The 14,173-nt window shown below is 28.0% G+C and overlaps 1 protein-coding gene and 1 pseudogene across 1 annotated transcript in view; one reads left to right on the top strand and one right to left on the bottom strand.

Annotated features, from left to right (window-relative positions):
* Positions 1-6,503: 6,503 nt before the first annotated feature.
* The window catches only part of LOC111614761 (NADH dehydrogenase [ubiquinone] flavoprotein 3, mitochondrial-like), a 9,868-nt gene continuing 2,198 nt past the window's right edge, over positions 6,504-14,173 (bottom strand). Inside the window, exons 2-3 of the mRNA XM_023356125.1 lie at positions 13,677-13,743; positions 6,504-6,739 (exon numbers count right to left, since the gene is read on the bottom strand). Of these exons, the coding sequence (XP_023211893.1) occupies positions 6,597-6,739; positions 13,677-13,743 (210 nt within the window). The 3' untranslated portion in view covers positions 6,504-6,596. The remainder of the gene's footprint in view (positions 6,740-13,676; positions 13,744-14,173) is intronic.
* On the top strand, positions 10,244-11,742 carry LOC111614759 (annotated as a pseudogene).

A 14,173-nucleotide genomic window follows, 5' to 3' on the forward strand; every position in this document is an offset into this window, starting at 1 on the left:
AAATTTCAGATAAAGAAATTTGTAGATAAGGAAAAGAATATTTTAAAATATCTGTATAGAATTACATTACATTTCATTTACATCATGATGAATTTATGTATTTTAATCTTATTGCTGCTAAATGTTCTTTAATTAGTTTCTCCAAATAATTCATTATAAAAGTTATAATATTTTACATTACTTTCCAAAATTATGTGAAATTAATAAAACTTTTCTAAAACAGACTCTACAAAACAGAGTCCTTTTCCTACATCAAAAGTAAATCTCAGAATAGAACAATTTGCTCTGTAAAATGTTAACCCAAATAAAAATATATGAGATGTAAAAATTGTACCAAGAAAAAACTTATGACAATTTACATAACAGCCAAATTGTTCTTTTAGGAGTTTTTCTTTGGTAATGATAAGTTTTACACTTTAAAGCAGTACCATAATAATTTTATGGATCTTGTAAGATGGGAAGTGAAGATATTATTATCTATTTCACTTCCAAACATCAAGCTTATCTTTACTGAAAAAAAAACTCCTAAGAAAAAATTTGACTGTCATCAATAAATTGTCACAAGTTTTTACTTTGAACAACTTTTTTACATCTCAGATGCTTTTGTTTGAATATCAGTTATTTTTTTGGTTAATGATGGTTTATTATATAAGACAAGGATATACAATTTTCTCAGCACTTGGTGATGGTTGCTGACTGAATGCTTTCAATATGCCATTTAGAAAAATCATTATAAAAAGTTTTTATTCACATAAATTTGAGCTTTTGTTATTCTAGATAACAATTGAATGAAATCATTTGTTTCCATGCAATTTTATTATTATAGCATGAAATTAAGCCATAAAAATGAAATAGCTCTATGGGGAACCCATGAGCTTATCAATCTGGATGTTTTACTGGCATCTCACTGATAACAAGAAAGGCTTAAATTTAAAATTTGAACTTTCTAGACATGGTAGTTTTTCTCAGGAGCATCTGCAGTGTTGGATGAAGAAAATACAGCCTTTTGGCAATTTTTGCACCTTTTGATTGCTTTGATTGCTTAATTAATTTGGCAATCCTTTTACAGAAAATCTCTTACTACCTAAGAAAACAATTATCTTTCAAATGAGATATTCAGAATTACTTTAGGAATTTCAAGGTGGAGAAATCAACCCCTGAAAATTGGCAACCTGAATCACCTCTTATATATAGTCAGTCAGTGACTTTTCACTTTGTGCAGTCACTGCCATGACTCTTGATATAAACCAAAACTTATCTAACATAAAATTTCAAAAGTGTTTGGCTGCCAATTGTATAACATAATCTGAGTACATTGGAATTTGTTTGGCATAGCTGCAGTTAAATTCTAAATCATAACTGATGCTTACAGGACCATATTCTTGACAATGAGTGTTTAATTTTTTTATTTGTTACAATTGCATTTTCATTAACTAGAAAATAATCACAATATTGAAATATTTCTATTTCTCCTCATGAGTAAAAAATATTTAAAAACAAGCACTATTTTTATTTCAAATTTGAAAAATCTAAAATAACTATAGTTATTATACCTACAGGAATTGCAATTTTAAAATATAGACTCTAAAAACCATCTAATGCAGTAGTATTCAAACATTTTCAATCACCTTAAACAATCTTCTTCAGGAAAAATAACATTCTACTAGTAGAAATATATTACTGCATTAAATGATTTTTAGAGTGTGATAACTATAGTAATTTAAGTTGTATATAGTGATAAAAATAAAATAAATTTGTTGCATTTCCTTCGTTTCATAAATAAGTTATCAAATGATTACAGTAAAACATTTGAAAATAAAATACTTCTATTCTTTCCATATTAGATAAATAAAAGCAGCAATCAATTGGCCAAAATTCAGAACTTCATTGCAGACACGAGGAATAAAAAAAATTTATAACAACAATTATTCTTATAGATAAAATAAAAGTAATTTTTAAAAATTGATCACAATGCCAGGCTGCAATGTTTCATCATCTTTTTATTTAAAACATTATGACTTATAGTCCAGACTGAAAATTTGTATACAGTTAATCAGAGCCTCTGACCTTAAGCTTTCCACATTCAGTCTCAATTTTCATTTATCTATCTATCTATCTAATCATGTTCTTGAAGAGATGTGAAAAGATCCCTAAAAACAAAAATATACAATATTCTTATAGAGAAAAATGAGATCTTCATTAATTTTGAGATCCCTTCTCAATTTGAAAGGAGATCTCAAAATTCATAATAGACAAATGAATGGACAACAGTGAGAATGTATAAGTTTGTAATCTGAAAATTACAGCCCAATAAAAACTGAAAAGTTCTGTATTAGTCTGACTTGAATAAATTTAATTCATTGAGTGCTGATCTAAACAATTAGATGGATTGGGTTTTTACATAGATCTTTTTTCCCTTTGTATACACATACAACCTTAAAACATAAAACACTTATATTGGAGAAGCACTTCCAAACAAAAGTTGTATAACATTATTTTTAACCTTTCTTTTTTCTGCATAAAAACATAACATATTATAAAATAAAAACCTGCTATAATAGAAAGTTCTGATTGAAACTATCATGTTCTGTTTTAGTTTTTTAATACAGTGAAATCTCTAAGTATACCTGAATCTCTTATAAATAATAAGATCTATGTATGCAACAATCTACTGTATTTAAAACTACTGGCATGAAAATGACTATACATTTATGAAATGAAACATAAGTACAATTCTGACTATAATCTAATGTTTTCATAACTAGTATCATCTTTATAAGTACCAATGAATACTTATGAATATATTTCTAAAAATATTAAACAGAAAACTTTTCAATATGTATGAATTTCTAAACATAATTTTGTAAAATTCTCATGTTGGGTCACAAGATAAGGTATTACGGAATGAAGCAAGAATTAAGAAAGGATGTATAAACAAACTTTGGAGATATACAAGCAAGGACAAAAAGGAAAGTGCATTAATATCAGAGAGACAAATTCATTATCAGAGGCCTGGAAGGTTTTTTTTATATGGTTAATCAGATGTCTGCAGGTCACATATTGCATTTGGACCATCTTAAATTTTGCTCAAATTTGGTATGTAGCTTCCTAAACTAAGCAAAAGAAATTCTGCAAAATCTTAGGCCTCAATATGCAAACTTTGTCCCTTAAATGGAAGTGGTCAAAATGTCACAAAACTAATTTGAAACATTTCCATTTTTGGCATGTGCCTTCTAGTAACTAAAGGCTGTTATACACGTTACAGAAATCCTTTGAGGATTAACCGTGATTTTTTTTTCTATCTATCCACCTTTAAATAAAAATAATTCTTTATACGTTGGGAAATATTTTAATAAGTTTTGTAAATTACTATGTTCGATCCAGCCAGTTATAACCGATTTTTTTTCATCTGTTAAGTACATCCTTTGAGGATTTCTGTAACGTGTGTAACAGCCTTAAGGCAGATATTTTCTTGAAAACTGCTGCATCAGTTTACTGCTTTGTATGGTGTAAACCAGTGGTTCTCAACCGGGGGTACATGTACCCCTAGGGGTACAAAGCGTAAATAGAAGGGGTACATCTGACTTTCATTATACAATGGCGCATGTTAATGAATTTGCTGTAAATTATTAACACAAGAAAAAACAAAAACTTGCTTTAAAATATCCCAGTACAAACACCGATTTCCCTTTTAACAGTCCAAACAACTTGTTTATCCGCTCAATTTACCCGTCTATTTGTGCCGTTAGTGCCGAGTGAACCTGTAGTCTAGTAAAATTTCGATTTAACCGAGCATTAATTTTAGAATAGATGTCAGCGGATTGGCAGTACTTTTAGGTTTTGTGAAATATCAGTACAACGATGAGCTTTGCGAAGATTTGTTAATGTGCCACGGCCTAAAACATACAACTACGGGTTTTGATATTTTCAATAAAATCAATGTTTTCATTCGAAATAATGAAATAGATTGAAAAAAGTGCATCGACATCTGCACTGATGGAGCTAAAGCTATGCAAGGTCCAATTTAAAAGGTCTAAAGAAAACTTTTACCATTTAAACGATGTATTTGTGACAAAAAAAAAAAAAACAGGTTTGACACATCAGCAGACATTCGTTGTCAGTTAATAAGGTGGGAACAAAATTTTGAAAAAAATTGCCGAAGATTTATTGCAACAAATATTTCATTAAATTGTTAGAAATTATTGTAGAATAATTTAAATTTTGTTTATCATTAATTATAATTATTTATTTTTAGGAAATGTAATTTATGCACGTATTGAAATGACTTGTGATATTATATAATATACTTATCAAATAATAATAAATAAATGTATGTACCTGTTTAAATTTATTATTTACGTAAAATAAGTAATCCACTTTTAGTTATAGTTAGAGCTTTTTATGGCTCTCAGTTATAAGAGCTGTATACATCTAACGCAGTAATTATAAAATTTACGTACAAAAATATAAGGGGTACTCGAGAAACAACTAATGGGCTAATGGGGTACATCAACAAAAAAGGTTGAGAACCACTGGTGTAAACTATACAGATTTGAAAGGTCAATCTTGATTACTCTCTTTACCAGCTGCAGTCAAAATTGGAAAAATTTGTTATGGTAAAAAAGTTTCAAATTTTTGACAGCTGTATTTCCTGCACAAATCATCTCAGAAGGAAAATCTTTTGTGAGACTGTTGACTAGATGATTGTTAATAAAGCCTGCAAATTTAATTTTTTTTGTAGTCATCTAGTTTTGGAGATATTTTAAGAACATGCTTCCAAAAAATTTGATAGTAAATTTTGCTCATTTTTGAAGCCCATTATCTCAAAAGGGATATTTCAAATTTCTTTGCTTTAACCACCATTTGAAAGATCTGTTTTCTCTACAAGAATATTGTATTTTTTTTGTTTTTGGGATCTTTTCACATTTCTTCAAGAACATGATTCAAAATTTTCTTTAAAAGTATATCTATTTTGCTTCCATCATATCATCTAATTAACTAAAAGACTAATTTATATAATCAAGATGGGTTGGTTAATAATAATAATAATAATTATAGGGCCCAAATCGTTAGGAGTTGAAAGTTGAAATTTGGTACACAGTTAGGGTATGTCATGAGAATGTACACTAAGAAGGGATTTTAGAAATTCCCCTTGGGGGAGAGGGTTCAGGATTACCTTGAAGAACTTGGCTTCTACTATACTATTTTAGATGTGGTTTTTAGCATTTTTGCAGGAAATCAAACATATTTTTAAACCCATTTAATAATTCTCTAATTAGTCTCAGAAGAGGGGTGACCTAATTCTTGCACCAGGTGAAAATGGGTAAGATCAGCTATAATCTTAATCTTTGCTATTGTTACTTTTTGCCGAGCAATGCCGGCTCATCTGCTAGTTATATTATAAGCCAGTTTGATAGTACAGATGAAAATGCAATTATTTTCATGGAAGTTGTATAATTTCTACTTCAACTGCAATAGTTCATTCTTTAATCTTTCATTGGACTTTTTTCTAATTGATCTATATACAAAAAATTTGCAAAAACTGGGACCTGTTTCTCAAATAATTCTTGGTTGAATAATCTTAACCTTTTGCATACCTAGTGTTTTTTCAAGGACATTATAATTTACCTCATTTTATTATTATTGATAAAAGTGTCATTCAAAAAGTATTTTCTTTGAAGATGTGTACATTTTTTAAAAACTGATTGCAAGAAATTTAAAAAAGAGAATATATTTACATTTTTTCATAATTTCAGGCTTGCTAAGCTTGGCAAAAGTTCCCCGTCCATGGCTGGACTTGCCTGGCTATTGGGTTTGACCTCTTGGAAACAAGGATACCAATAAAATGTCGTCATCATTTTTTTGTTGAACCATATGGTAGCCCTCAATTGAACTATTTTTCGTACATTACACATGTATACCTATCTATTATTCATAACAAATTTTGGTAAGAGCATATATACTTAGTGTTTCATATTATGCTTTGCTATATATGTATTTATTAAATAAATGTATGTATTATTTTTTAATTTGAAATATAAATGAAGTGATCAATGTCCTGAATTAAGCAGGACAATCCCACTTTTTAATGTGCTGTCCCAATTTTTAAACTGTTTGAAAAATGTTCTGATTTTGGACTACTTCACAATCACATACAAAAATAACCAATATTCATTGCATGAATTGTAAATCAAAGATGAATTACATACAAGTTATAGAATAAAAATTTTAGTACTGTATTCCTTTTATAGAAACAATAAATTGCCCATTGAGATATATGGATATTGTCTAAGAGAATATGGATAGGTAAGATGTTCATTGGTTGTTTAAAACATCTGTTTAAAATTATGTTATAAAGCTAAAAACTGATGATTGTCAGTTTGAACTGATCATAAGATACAGCTGATGTCAAGTGGAAGCATCTGCCTAACATCTTGCTTCTTGCATTTCAAGATCTAGTCACTTTAAATATAAATAAATTTCAATAAAGCAAAACTGAAATATACTTATTTATTAATAAATTCTTAAATACATTTTAAAGAATAATTTGAAATCTATACATTTAAAATGACATACTATATTGCATTATTATACTATTATTGTTTAGCAGAAGGTTGAGGAAGTCTAAATTTTTCCATCTCAAGCATTAAGTCTACAAATGTCCATTTGTTATGTTCATAATATTCTGGAACTTTATAATCATCTATATTACTTGATTCAGATGAGGTAACACTTATACCTAAATAAATTAGTTTTAAAATTAAGACAGAAATAGTAATACATTATAATATATATTAAATACATGTAATATGTTAAATATTGTACCTAATATTTAATAATATATATTAAAAATGAAACATTTTTATTTGTATTTTATAAAATAGGAATATCATATTAAAACCTTCCTGTAATTAAAATATTTAAAGAAAATATATTTTTCTTTTAAAGATTTAACTTTTGAAAAGAAACAGTTATAGAAACCTTATTATTTTATTAAGAAATTAATCATTTATAACAATGGTATTCAAACATTTTAAAAGTGCGATCCCAAAGTAATTATCTGTGACTCCATTTGGAGTCGCGACCCATAGATTGAATATCCCTGATTTATACTATGTTTACATTAACTTAAACTTGTTCAGAAATAACCATATTTAAAGTTTAAATAAATTTTACTGCCATTCCCTGACTTTCTACTAAAAATCTTATTCCCTGATTTTCCAGGTCTGTAAGAACCCTGATCATAAAAAAAAATTATCAATGCTTTTAAATTAAGTTTTAGATAATACAGAACAAGTAAGTATTTAATTAATATTATAAATCAAGTTTAGACATAAAACACAAAAGTATATATATATAGGTTATCCAAAAAAAGAATTGAAGGATTACAAAAAGTATTAATTATTTAAGGAAATCAATCAACACATGGTTTTCAGTAATCATCTGCAAAGCTTAAAATGTTTTTTTTGCATTACAAAAACAGAGGGTATAACTGTTGCTGCAAGTAAAACTTTTTCTTGTCCCATCCATGGGTTAAGAATAACCCATGGTTGGATAAGATGAATCAATTCAATTTCCATTCCACTTTTGACATAACCACTTTGTCTTGATATTGTGATAGTAATGCACAAATTGAAATCTCTTGAAAATAAGAAATGTTTTTGAGTTTTCTCACTACTTAGGACAAACCATGTGACATCTATTTTTATGAAATAAATGTGTTTTAGTAATCCAACTGGAGATTTATTCTGAATTTTATCATTAAGCTAATGAATGTAACAAAAATCAGTTTCTATCAGAACAATGTAATTAGCATTTAGTGAACTATGAAAATGCTATTTTATAATGTGTTTTGTTTTTGGTTCTAATAACCACAAGATAAGTAAATATCTCTTATTGGTCATTCTCAAGATCTATTAGGAACATAATGAAAATAAAAAGAATGTTACAGATTTAGGTGTATGGCTAATATTATTTTGTGAACAATTAGAAAAAGAACACAGTAGAACCTCTATTATCCGGACTAATTGGGGATGAAGGTAGTCCGGATAAGGAAAAATCCGGATAATCGAAAAAATACTTTAATTTGTCTTTTAATGATAATACAATACGTTTTCTTTTCGATGACATATCGGTAATATTAAAAGTAAATACTGTATTTAAATCGTGATCAGATTTTCAAGAAACAAACGTTCGTATTGAATTTGTACTACTACTGACCAACGCTAACAGACTACCTATTGTTTAAAAGGCCCTCTGGCGGCTCAAGAATAAGGATTTTATAAAATAAAAAGCAGTTGAAACTGCATTTTTATGAATAAAAATTTGACAAACTATCATTTTATGACGAGTAAAATATTTTCGTCGCGTTCGCGGCTTTTAAGTAATGCATAAACCTTCGAAACGCGAGGCCCTTCGGACCGCGAGGCATAGGCGGTGGCCCACGTCGTCCATGCCTTACGCCGCCCTTGGTCATAGAAATGATTTAATTTGAATATAAATTATTTATAAATACGTTTGTCAAGTTATATTTTTATTACGACGTAAAATATATTTAAGAGTTTACGACCACTGTGCTGGGTGAGACGTTGTTGAAACAAAAAAAGTTATGCATTCCATCATGTACATAAACAGTGTCGTAATTCGCCAAGTGCAAATCAGCAAATTCGTAAAATTTTTGTTTATTTTGGACAATCCGGATAATCGAAAATCCGGATAATGGAGGTCCAGATAATGGAGGTTCTACTGTATTAGTATTTGTCATCACGAATCTCAGTTTATGCTTCAGGTGACAATTTTCAGCTAAATGATACCAATTTAAAAAAAATGTGTGTCATCTTCCAAAGCCATTACTGTTGTATTTATGTAATGAATTATGAGATAAGCTAGAACTGAAGTGTTATAAGAAAAATGCTCTATCCATAGAAATAAAAGTAACTTTTATAATGTTAATTAAATATTTACAAATAATTGATTTATTGTTAAAATTTAAGTGAAAAATAAACAACTATATTATTAATACTATTTTTAAAATATATTATGTTTCATCTGCATAATTATGTATAAAATGACAGCATTGAACATAAATACATTATATAAAAGATGTGTTTATATTCTTTGATAAAAAATTTTCACACAAAACAATTTGGCTAACACTAGTATAGTGATTTTCAACCACTGATTTTTGAAGTGTGTCACTACTGTGAATATCCATACATAAGCAACGTCACAAGTAGTTTAATCGATTCTACCTTCCTAGAGCGTGTTTGGAAATTGTAACCAGTGTTACTGGTAACTGCTGGTAGTTACCAGGCATTTAGAAAATATGACCTAAATAACCAACTGTGTTTAAAAATCAGTTATGATGTCACTGGTTGTCCTACAGTACTTACTGAAGTAACCGTGAGTGCTGCCAAATTTTTAAATTATTAAAAGTGTACCATGACAAAAAAAAGCTTGAGAATCACTGCACTAGTGCATGACAATACTAAAAACATGTATTTTATTTCAAAAAAAAAAACTTTGATTAGTTAGAACATAACAACTATCAATAATATGGAACCCAAACTCATCTCAACTGTTTATCCAAAGTGAAACCTATTTAACATGAAGCAGAGAATAGTGATTTCGCCAAGGTTCATACCTGCCTTTTGCTAAGAACTTTTACTGAATGTCTTGTGTATCCATTTCATTGAGTTATCAGAACTCAGAATAGATTCTCAATTCTTTTTCAGATAATCTGTATATTCAAACATATATAAGGATACAAACTATCATTTGATATCATTTCTCATTAGCAAATAGCTTTACATGATACTTTTATTACATTAAGTGTTATGTAACTACATGTGCATTTTTTCATTTTTCATTCTGAGAACTGTGCTATGATATAGACCTCGAGTGCAAGTTACTCATGCGCTGCCCTGGTACGAAATATTTACATAACACATGAGTTTGCTAAAGAATGCATATGTTTTGTATCTGAGACATTTCAAAAACTGTACCTAGTCCTGTAAATTGTTTATTGTTTTTTAATTTGTATTTGTATTATAATGTTAAAAATAGGAAAATCAAATGTAAATCGTTCTGTATTTGCAAACACTCAACATGTAACGTTTTGGCATTACATGTTGAGTGTTTGCTTCAAACTTGTTCAAAGTTTCATTTTATTGTTTTTCTGCATGTCCACACCTTAAGCAGAAGCTATAAATTTGGTTAAATTTTGTTAAAAGAGTAAGTAATATAAAATTTATTGTTAATTTTTAAAAAGTTGATACAAATAGTTTTCTAAAAATATCCTTGCAAATATAGTAAAAATGGATTACAGTGGCTACTCTCTAAAACAGCATGGATATGCAGTATGCATCTCATAGATAGGGACAAAAATTGAAGATCCAAGATGTCCAATCCAACAATCTATCCTGAAAAAAAATAAAAAAGCAATGACGAAAATTGTCAACATGAACAGTCAATGGAGAGATATAAATGCTTAATGAACAGAAGGAACATTTCATTTAATGGAGGAAGAAAACACTTTGATATAGCAATTGAAGAAAATTGTTTAGACCCTAAAGAAAAACCAAAATTCTACTTTGAAACTCAAATGAAGGTTAAAAACAAAAAGATTGGAGATTTAAAAATTTTTATGTGCATGACTGGTAACAATGTTTCTGAAACTCAAATTTCCCATGTTAAAATGATTTCAAAAGAATGTGAGAAAATCATAGGTCATGTCATTTTAGTGGTGTAGCAAGTTTTTACGATGATCAATCTTTAAAAGATCTAACATCAATAGGATTCAATGTTTTCAATTTACTTTTAGGTATGCTTCCAAACAATCCTGTTAGAGTTTATGAATTGTCTTGGGAAAATATGTTACTAATTTTTCTAATGAAGTTAAAGTTGGATTTGTGCTATTCAGCATTAGGTGCATTGTTTAGAATTCATAGAACCACCATTAAAACATATTTTTTACAAATTTTATAGATGATTTTTATTGCAACACAAGGTTGGATTATTTGCCCAACAAAATTATTTATTAAGGCTACATTATCTCAATCATTTAAAAAAAAATTATCCTGAAACAAGAGTAATCATTGACTGTACACAAATTAAAACTGAGAAGCCATCATCAGTTCAACATCAAATTCAGTTTTATTCCTACTATAAAATATTTAATTGGAATTGCCTTATCAGGAAGTAGTACAGACTTGTTTATAACAAATGATTGTGGTATTCTGCAAAAACTGAAGGAAGATATTGTTATGGCTGATAGAGGGTTTCCTCAAATTAAATTGGGTGTCGAAAATAAAAAAATTTATTTTAATTATGCCTCCTTTCTCAAAACCAAATCAAAAGCAATTTAGTGGTAATGAAATGGATGAAACATACAAAATTGATTGTGTAAGAATTCATGTTGAGAGAACTATTGGTAGAATTAAAATTTTTAAAATGTTGAACTGCCCATTTCACTTCTTCCATATATAGATAAAATAATGTTTGTTTATTCAGTATTAGTAAATCTGCAGCCTCTAATTATAAATGAGTGAATTCTTTTTATTGTGAAAACACTATAAAACTATTTACTTAAATACTCTTTACAACTGTAGATGAATTGAATATTTGTTACATATAAAGCTAATTGGATTTGTGTATAATACACGTTACTCTCTTTTAAATAAAGTTCAGAATTTTTTAACTCTAAATATTTTACAAACACCTCATTTGTCTTGAAATCAACAATTTTTTTTTATCTTTACATGTGTAAGGGCATTTAATTTCAAGTAAGCTTATTTTATCTCCTTTTTTATATATACCATCAATGCTTGCAAAAACCAGGGAGCTTCATCACAAATGATAACTCCTGCATCAATTATTTCTTTTTAACCAAACAGGATTTTTTTTGCAATTTTCTCCAATTTAATTCCATATTCAATTGCAATTGTTACTTTGAATGTATTATTTAAAAATCTAAAAGTCAATTTTTCAAAATTGTTTTTTCTTGTTTTTATAGAATGAGCCATAGAGTGGCTTAATCTGTACTATTTATAATGAACCAGTCTGGACACATGCTTTATTTTTTCATGAGAAATGTTATTTGAATAATTTTTAGAAGTATGATAACCACACTGTTACAAAATTTTAACAATTTTTCTGAAATGATAACATTTTTAAATGGATTAAGTTTTTTTGGTTTTATCTTTTTAGGTAGTTTATCAACAATTTTATAACAATCACTCATACATTTCAAAAAATGGTCTAATTAAAGATTTTAAATACAATTCCTCACATTTTTCATGAACTGTGTTGATCAAATCAGATAGCAGCACTTGACATTGTGCATCTTCATCAAATTCAGCTCTTAACACTGAAGAAAAAGCACAATTAATGTGTTTTACTCTTTGATATAATAAAAATGTTGGTGGAATTTTTATCCTTTTTGGAATTAAACAGTTACTAAGACAACATCCTGATGTGTATATCTTCTTAAATTGTGGAATTCACCATTGTTGTTCTCCACAGGTAATGCTTTCATCCTTATGATTATTTAATGCAAAAATTGTTGCCGCTACATGTTTGCACTGACCATAGATACCTCCCTTGCACTTACACGTTGTTGTAATTATTTTTCTATCTGCTGATAACTGAAAATTAATTTGTATTAAAACATGATATGAAATATTTTTATTAAAAAATTCAACAGTATATAGCTTAACAAAAGCAGCAATATATAATGTTGTTTTGTTGTCATGCAAATCATCCTGTTTGTTTATTGCAGAGATGTTATGCTGACATCTAATATTTAAAAGTGCAAATTAGCAATTTAAATGTAAAAAAATACCTTAATACAAATATAATATGATTTCTCATTAATTTTCATTTGGGGTAGGCAAGTAGTTATAATTGTACTTCTTCCATCATTTTTAATTTCTTTAATTGCAGCTATATGCTTAGCCCTTTGCAAGTAAAATTCCTTTCTTCCATCTCAAAGGTGGAAAAAAGTTGTCAGTGTGGACTGGTTGAAAACCACATGTTAAAATTACATCAGGCATTATTGACTAAAAGAGAAAAATTACACTTCAGTTAATGAAAATTCTGTATTTTAATTGTATATTTTATTTAAAACATTTAAAAATTGTAAACTTTTTCATTTTAATTTACCAATTATTTGATTTTCTATACCAAGAAACTCTTTAAATTTTTCTCCTGAGTGTTATGTAAATATTTGCCACCAAGGCAGTGCATGAGTAACTTGCACTCAGGGTCTATACATGCTTAGTAATTTACTTACGTTAAATGATAAAAATTTCAAGAAATATTACATTATCTATAAATAACAAATTATAAATATATCAAACTAGCCATATTATATTTATGAAATTTAAACATTTCAAACTCACTTAATTTTGTAATCTGTATTTTCAAAGATTATTTAGTTATGTTAGAAAATAAAAATGCTATAATTGATCAAATATCACCATTAAAAATTCTTTGTCTTTAAAACCTATAATAAATTATGCAATAATCAACTTACTACTTTGTGTAATCTTTGTTTACAGTAGCTCAAACTTGTATTAATGAAACATATCTACTATTGATTTCTATTGATTTTCATTATAATTACAAGAACCTTAAACAGTACATCAGGTATGTATATAATAGAAAAAATTTTTTACCTGGTTTTGCTGTTTCAGTTGTCTCAGTACATAATTTCTGAATTCTCTGAATTGCCACTGTATAATTCTATAAATCACAAAAATACTATATAAGTTATAATAAAACTGAAGATCAAAAGAATCATCAGTAATAAAAGTACAGTGGGTGATCGGTTAATAAACATAATCCGTTCCAAGACTTCATTCGCTATCCGTTAACCCAGCGATTCCCAACCTGTGGTACGCGTATCCCTAGGGGTACGCGATAGGTTGTTTAGGGGTACAGAAAAAAGTTAGTTATTATGGCAGAAAAAATAATATATTATGTATCACAAACTAATAGTATTAAAAAATTATTAGATAAAAAATGTTCCTTGCAACAATCACAACTTTATTATACATTTTTTCTTTTAGGTTTTTTTTCTTTAATTTAAAGTTACAATATGTAAAATTAACAATACGGTTACTCACTAAATTTCTTAAATGAGGGGTACAATCTAGAGATATGACATGTCACG

This window comes from Centruroides sculpturatus, unplaced genomic scaffold, assembly GCF_000671375.1.
Source record: "Centruroides sculpturatus isolate CEXI.00-Female unplaced genomic scaffold, Cexi_2.0 scaffold2111, whole genome shotgun sequence".
NCBI lineage: Eukaryota > Metazoa > Arthropoda > Arachnida > Scorpiones > Buthidae > Centruroides > Centruroides sculpturatus.